The 7,735-nt window shown below is 38.1% G+C and overlaps 1 protein-coding gene across 1 annotated transcript; it reads right to left on the reverse strand.

Moving 5' to 3' along the window:
- Positions 1–465: 465 nt before the first annotated feature.
- On the reverse strand, positions 466–3,888 carry LOC102672946 (von Hippel-Lindau disease tumor suppressor). The gene is made up of 2 exons (XM_006618147.2): positions 3,521–3,888; positions 466–1,589 (listed from the first exon to the last, which is right to left on the reverse strand). The coding sequence occupies exons 1-2, from the start codon at positions 3,748–3,750 to the stop codon at positions 1,271–1,273; spliced, it is 549 nt and encodes a 182-aa protein (XP_006618210.2). The 5' UTR covers positions 3,751–3,888; the 3' UTR covers positions 466–1,270.
- Positions 3,889–7,735: the final 3,847 nt, after the last annotated feature.

Raw genomic sequence — 7,735 nt, forward strand, 5'->3', positions numbered from 1 at the left:
GATCGCATTATTCGCACATTAATCTTGTTTCATTAAACGCAAATACAAACCGTGAAATCGAATAAATCCTTTCTTTCGATTAATTCCGACATTGTTTTCTCTTCTAATCAGAATTGGACAAAATCTTTAATCCAATAACTTTTCGAAAAATCTTTGCAACCGCTCTTCTACTCGTGCAAAAAAAAAAATCATCAAGATCTGAATATATATGAATATAATTCAGCTTGGTTATAAATAATCGGCCAAAAACGCCAGAATATTTATATTTTATATAGTTTCGAGGGATATTTTTTTCTAAAGTCCAAAAATTTGTTGGGGGGGGGGGGAGAGAATGTACGAACCGGCAATATTTTCTCTCGCGTAACGGAAGACGGACAGGCTCTCGAGGAATTCGAGAACGCGCCCCGATAAGCTCGAAAACGTTCCAACGATAAAATACATATATTACACCGTATGTACACCGTATCGCGGTTTCGAAAGGGAAAAGGCAGACTATCGCGGCTTTTTTCTTTTTTTTTTTTTTTTTTATTCTCGCGGCAAACAGGGGCGGCGACGTGCTGATCGAACCGACCGTTTTTTTCTCTCCTCATCCTCCTCACCCCCCTCCGGATTTTTGCGACGCTCGAGAATTCGAGACATCCCCCACCCCTCCGCGTGAAAATATTCTCGTTCACGGATTCTCGACCAATTGATCATTTTTCTAAATCCGCGGGATTTTCAAAATCCCTTACAGTTTTTTCGTTTGTTTGTTTGGCGCAGGGACAAAAAAAATCCTCGATACGAATCAAATCCGTATCCAGAATCTCTTTCGACATCCCACACGTTCGTTTCATCTTGAAAACCATTTTATATATCCTTTCACTCTCGTTTTCGATCGAAAAGAAACCTGTCAACGATATATATATAAAAAAACGGAGGAAGTTTCTTTCTTGAAAACCATCCACAAGCATAGTTGTTTCGATGATACACAAACGAGGAAGAAATAAGTTTTAAACGTAGTCTTTTCGCTCCTAAAATTCATTACGATCGTCCACTGTGTACATCGCGAATCGAAACCAACAACAACTTGAAAAACGCTATTCCCCTTGAGCCCCACATCCAAGATAAGTTAGAAGCCAATAGAAAACGTTTTCTCCCTCTTCGACACCAATATCCCCTCTCCTCTCCCATATGTATCTCTCGACTCGAGTCACGACTGGACTCACGTGGATCCAGGCGAAAGACGAGACGACTCGCCAACCCCTCCCCCCTTCCCGTTGATGATCGATCGCTACGAGCTTCGAGCATTCCCCACCTCCTCGTCCTCCTCCTCCTCCTCATGCTCCTGTTCCTCCTCGTCCTCGTTCCGTGGAAGCATGGTAGCGAGCTCGTATTGAAGGCTCCTTGGTATATCGAGCTGGAACGCCTGTCGATCGTGGGTGAGGCGTCGCTTGATGGCCCTGAGAGACAGCTCGCGAAGAGTGTACACGGGCAGCGTGATGTACACGCTGGTCCTTTCGTGCCTTTGGGGCAGCTCGCTTCGCTGGAGGTCGCGATACCTGGCGAACCAAGGCTCCGGGAAGAACACGTCCCTTTGATTCACCGTGTACCTGGAAAAACCGGCGTCCAACCCTCTTTTCGTTCTCTATTCCATTCGATTTGATTCGATCGGACGAACAACGAGTCGGGGAGGGGGGATTTTGATTCGAATCGCGTGAAAATATCGGTTATATATATGTGTGTGTGCGTGAGTTAAGTTTTATTTATTATAGATATTAGTGCGCTCGAGTTTTCGAAAATCGGTAGAAATAAGGACGCATCAACCCTTTGCCCTCGAGACGTATCTTTACATATAGAGAAGGAAAATTCATCGAATATTATTAAACTCTATGTATATATCGTTGTTTCGCGTGATATTTTGTGAAGTCAAAATGTGTCCTCGATTAATCATTAATCTTACGATAATCCTTCTTAACACATTACGTACGAGTCACGAGATATCTCGTTTTAACGTTTTTTTATTCGATCGACGAGTCGAGGAATTAAAATCACTCGAAGCGATAAAATAAGATAGATAAAAGTCTGTTCGTCGAATGGAAAAAGGAACGAAATCAGATATTACACTCTGAAGCGTGAAATGTAAAAAAAGCTTACATGATAAATAGATGTATAAGAAATGTATACAACAGTAATATTTAAGAATATTTTATAAACGTGAGTTAAAAAGTGTATGGTATACTTTTCTTCAGAACGCTCAAAAGCGAGCAGTGCCGTACACAATGCGTTAACGTAACATCAACTTAACGTGTGCTCTCATTCACCGTGCAATTATTCTTATTTCACGCCTTTTTACATCTCATCTCTGTCTTCACGCTTTCCTTCTCTCTATCGTTCGAACACCAATCATCGCCACGTTCTATGCTTACGAAATTGAAAAACATCGAAAATAATATTTCTATCGCTGCTTATAAACTGGAACCAATGGCAAAGATTGTTCGAGTTGGCAGAGAGCCAACTCTCGAGTGCAAAGGGTCAAACACTGGTATTTAAGCGAGCAGGATTGGGAGAGAAGGAAAGAGAGTGTAACCGATATTTTTACGTATCAACGATTCTCCGCGAATACGTTAAACCTTTGCGCTCCAGGCCTTTCTCGCTCGGTTGAACCAACAACTCCACGGGACTTTCCCCCACCTGTTCGCTGTTAAAATGATTTCACGCGCGAATCAACGTATGAAACTTTTATATTCTAATATTTTGTGTATTTTTACGTATAATGAAAGAAAATTTAATATGTTGAAGTTTATATTCTTATCTTTCGTTCATTCTATATTCTTCTTATACTATATCTCTATTTTCCTTCTCTCTATCGTCGATTTCTTAACGAATAGAAATAATTTCGTTATTTAATAACGAAAAACTCATCCTGAATTAATATCCCAATAACGTATTCTCACATTCACCTTCTTATATTATATTTTCCTTTTCTCTATTCAATTTCTTGTAATATATTTTTAATAATATATATATATATATAATATAATTTTAATATAATAATTATAATATATATCTTATAACGAATAGAAATAATTTTTATTCAATAACGAAAAATCAAGCTCATTCTCGCTCAAACTAATTTCATTATCATGCTTACAAAACTCAATAACTTTAAAAATAATATTTTTATTCCCACTGACCATCAAACTCTCGGACCAACGCTGAAAACATAGATAGCATATTATATTCAACGTTTCACGAGATTACACATAAAACGCTTAAGAATCTATTTTACACGAAGCGATATTTGAAAAGAATCAAACGTGAATAAATAAATATCGTCGCCGCGTCAAACCGAGCCTAAGAAAGTCGTCATTGGAGCGCAAAGGGTTCGAAGAATTTCCTTTTTTTTTCGTCCTCGAACGAAGAAATGTTTGATTAATCTTACAAAATAACCTGCCCCACAACTGGAAAGAGATCGAAACCAGGCCCCCGATAACGACAACGATCGTTTGAAGAATTTGGAATTTGTCTCGCCTCCGCCTACCTGTCTCTGGTCTCCTGGTCGACGAAGATCCACGGATGGGTGACGAACGTGTCGATATCGAGGCAATCGCCCGGCGACAGGGCGCCGTAGCTCACCGCCTGGCCCTGGTAATCGATCCAGTAGAGGACCACGTTGTGCAGCGTCCTGTTCACGAACTTAACGAACGATCTGTGCACGTTGTTGATCGAACGGAGCAGGGGCTGTTGCCGTTCGCGGCTCCCGTCCTCCATTCTTCCCCCCTCCTCCTCCTCTTCCTCTTCCTCCTTCGCCCCTCGAGCTATCCTCTCGCGACGACGAGGACGACTGAAAACAGAAAAATCAGAGAAACAAAACGAGGTTAATCGGCCCGCAAGGCGATTACAATTTTTGTCTCCAATCTTTTCTCCAAGAAGAATCGATTTTCCCATGATGTGAACGATCCGGAATCACGAAACATCATGATTACTCAGATTTTAGAGATTTTAGAAAAAAAGGGGAATTTATTTTTTGAAATCTTGGTATATAGATTTTTATTTTGATCCAACTCGAGGCGAGGGAGGAAGGATACGAGAAACAACGATCTCTCTCTCTCTCTCTCTCTCTCTCTCTCTCTCTCTCTCTCTCTCTCTCTCTCTCTCTCTCTCTCTCTCTCTCTCTCTCTCTCTCTCGCGTATTCGCTATTATTTCTTCGTTTCCAAATATTTCTTCGAAAATATTTGGCATTTTTTTCTCTTCTTTCTTCATCATTCATCGACATTTTCAATTTCACGAAGGTTCTACTTAAAACTGAATCATCGAATTCAGATCATCGGAGGGAGGAGGGGGATAGAGTCGTGGCGCGAAACGTTGCACTTAAAACTGATCGTCGAATTCGGATTGGAGAGGGGAGAGGAGCAGTGTCCTACACGGGGAAGGGAGGGGGATAGAGTCGTGGTGGGAGAAATATCGATCGAGGAGAATAAATCTAAAGCAAAAGTTGAAACGCGCTCCTTCTCGAGCGTGGAGCGAATGGATGGTGGCTAATAATTCATTTAAATAATATCCGACATTAACTCGACACGGGACGCGTTTATCTATAGTCGAAGCGATCAATCATGGGATGATAATCGAATGAGGCTCGTACATTCCGTGTGACGAGTCTCGCGTGGTGTCACCACGGTGACAATTCTCGTCGAGGGAAATGTGAATACGTGTTTGTATTATTCCCTTCTGTTCCTGTATTATTGTTCTTATTATCTTATTATCTATTCTTGTTCTATCGATATCATCGTGTTTGTTCAGTGATCGAATATAATCGGAAAGGGGTCTGTTAAATCGAAACGCATTTACAGACATACACATTTAGAAATTGTATACGATTACGTGTTTATTCGTCTCTGTTTACGATCTCATTAATCGGAACGAGTTCTTAAATATCGATTTCCTCTCCAAAGACGAGATAAATTAATGAAGAGAGCTTGGAGGATCTAAAAATTTTTTCCAAGAAGCAATTTCGATCTATATCGAAATACCACGTATCGATATTTAATGATTTAATTTCAGAGGTTATCATCCACTGATAATTGAATCTCAATCGAATTCGAAAACCGATAAACGATAAATGATAAACATCGAGACAGTTCCAAGATAAAAAAAAAACTCGGAGAATTTTTGTTCGATTTTTAATTAATCAAAACGAATTCTTAAATATCGATTTCTCCTCGAGACGAGATAAATTAATTTCACGTTTTCTTTTCAAGAAGCAACGATTCATATCAAAATAATTTTAATATTATTAATATTACTTTAATAAAAATAATTTAATTATTTAATACTTATATTTTTCCAGAGGTTACCATCCACTGACGATCGAATTTCAAGTCGAATTCGAAAACTAATAAATATCGATCAACTTCATGGAGACAGTTCCAAGATAAAAAAAAAAACTCGGTAAATTTTTATTCGATTTTTAATCAAAACAAATTCTATCTCTTTTATAGGTAGATAAATTAATTTCACGTTTTCCTTCCAAGAAACAACTATCCATATCGAAATACCACTATTAAATAATATGTTAAATACTATTAATATTCAATGCTCTAGACATTATTACCGACCGATCGGAATCTCAAGTCGAATTCGAAAGCCGATAAACGATAAACGTCATTGAGAGAGTTTCAAACTAAAGAACTAAAGAAACAAAACTCGGTTAAATCTTGTTCACGTTTTCGCGATTTTTTTATCGTTCGGGAAAAGATCTCGAAAGAAAGAAAGAGAGAGAGGAAGAAAGTTTTCGCGGAAACGAGATCCCTCGGTTTTTCAATTAAATTTTCATGCGACAAAGGGATGGCGGACCGTTGTCGAAAAGCGGAAAATCGATTGCTCGCGTATGGCCGGTATTATCAAACAGGAATGCGAGTGTCTAGGCTGTTTCCAGGCTTTCACTTTTTTTTTTTTTTTTTTTTTTCACGAGGAAAAGCCGTAATGGAGTTTCGACGTTCTCCGCCATTGTTTTGCCGTTTTATAAGCCGATGAGAGCGCCGACAGAGACACAAAAGGGCGGGGAGGGGAGGATTTTACACGATACGCAACATCTACAATTTTGTTATTCGCGGTGATTATACATCGTCCCTTCATTTTTTTTTTCTTTTTTTTTTTAAATCGAAACGATTTCGCGCATCGAGAATGTTTAATTAATTAATTAATTGATTGATCGATTAATTAAAAGATGATAATGATTCCGAATGCGATCAATTCAGGGCACAAATATATTTTTAACGAGATTTTATATATATCATCGTTCTTTCCTTCTGAAAAATTCATTCGAAACGTGAATCAAATAATTTAAGTTAAATAAATCCAGGCATAAGTCGCAATATTTTCGAGAATTTAATTTCTACGTTGGCGCTACTGTGACCTTCCACTTTGACATTCGAATGGCATTAACGCGAACGAAACCTCGCTCGATCGAAGAACAAAAAAAAAAAAAGAAATCAAGCCAATCCCAATGTTACTCATGTTGAACGATCCACTCTTTACGCGAATATGTGATAATTTCTCCTTTGACAGGTCGTGGAAACATTCGAGACTCTTTCGTCGAAACTTGTCTCTTTTTTATCGACCAAACCGTGAAGGAACGAAAGTGAAACGAATCATAGAAGAATCAAGAGAGTAAGAAACGTTGTTGTCTTATATTTATATTAGACTTAACACGAATAATCGAGCTTGGCCAATAGAGATTCTCGTTAATTTTGAACATCCGTTTTCGCGCGAAATTTAATCCAAACATATCATTTTTATGCTTCGAAAATAAGTTTAGGTCGATAAGTTAGAGAAATTTAAGAAAATAAGGTATCGTTTTTTTCTAACGAATACTCGTTTGCTTGGATGCAAGTATAATAAGCGTGGGAAAAATATAAACGAAAGTAATGGTGTTAGAAGTGGATAAAATTAATTCGAATGTATCATTCTCTCATTTCGATCTCGAGGTTATTTGAAAATCGATCGATAAGTTAGAGGAATTTAATAAAATTTTGTTTTTTACTCGTTTGTTTGGAAATATTATAATAAAAAGCATTCGAAAAATATAAACGAAAACAATAGTGTTGGAAGTGGATGATAAATAAAAAAAAAGAGGCGCGAAAGAAATTAATACGACACGCGAGAAGTGAAAAATGATCGCTTGTAACGCGTTCTTCTTGGGAAATCATTCTTTGCGGAGGAGTCGTAAAGGGTAGCGGCGAAAGATAAATGAATGAAGTTGAGAAATAATTGTGCGGTGTAATCCAAAAGAAATTCAATGATCTTCTATCCTTTCGTGATTCGATCAATTTTTAACTACCCTTCCGTTGTAACGCAAACAATACGAAAAATTTATTTAAAATTATTCTCGACAATTTGAAAAAAAAAAGAAAAAAAGAAAAGAATTTCCAAATTTCAAAATTAATTATCAAAAAGTAAGATTATTCGTATCGATGAGAAAACGATCGATCGATCATTATAATAATTTCGAAATGAAAAAAAAACGAACGTCATCGTTATCCATCGTCCTTCCTTCCTTCTTAGTGAACATGGATTAGAGATCTCTCCAAATTGACCGACGCCGGGCCAGCAGAGAAATTGCGCTTAAAAGCTACATGCATACATTGTCTCTGCTTTTTCCTCGCTCGTCTTGCGTAACGCGAGCTGTAATTACGCTTGAGAGAGAGAGAGAGAGAGAGAGAGAGAGAGAGAGAGAGAGAGAGAGAGAGAGAGAGA

This window comes from Apis dorsata, unplaced genomic scaffold, assembly GCF_000469605.1.
Source record: "Apis dorsata unplaced genomic scaffold, Apis dorsata 1.3 scaffold_341, whole genome shotgun sequence".
NCBI classification, from domain to species: Eukaryota; Metazoa; Arthropoda; class Insecta; order Hymenoptera; family Apidae; genus Apis; species Apis dorsata.

What these genes read in the sequence shown, in the direction of transcription:
- LOC102672946 (XM_006618147.2), bottom strand. Translation starts at nt 3,750, where the DNA reads ATGGAGGACGGGAGCCGCGAACGGCAACAGCCCCTGCTCCGTTCGATC. An exon ending in GACCAGGAGACCAGAGACAG is followed by an intron (nt 1,590 to 3,520) that starts GTAGGCGGAGGC and finishes CGGTTTTTCCAG; the next exon opens with GTACACGGTGAATCAAAGGG.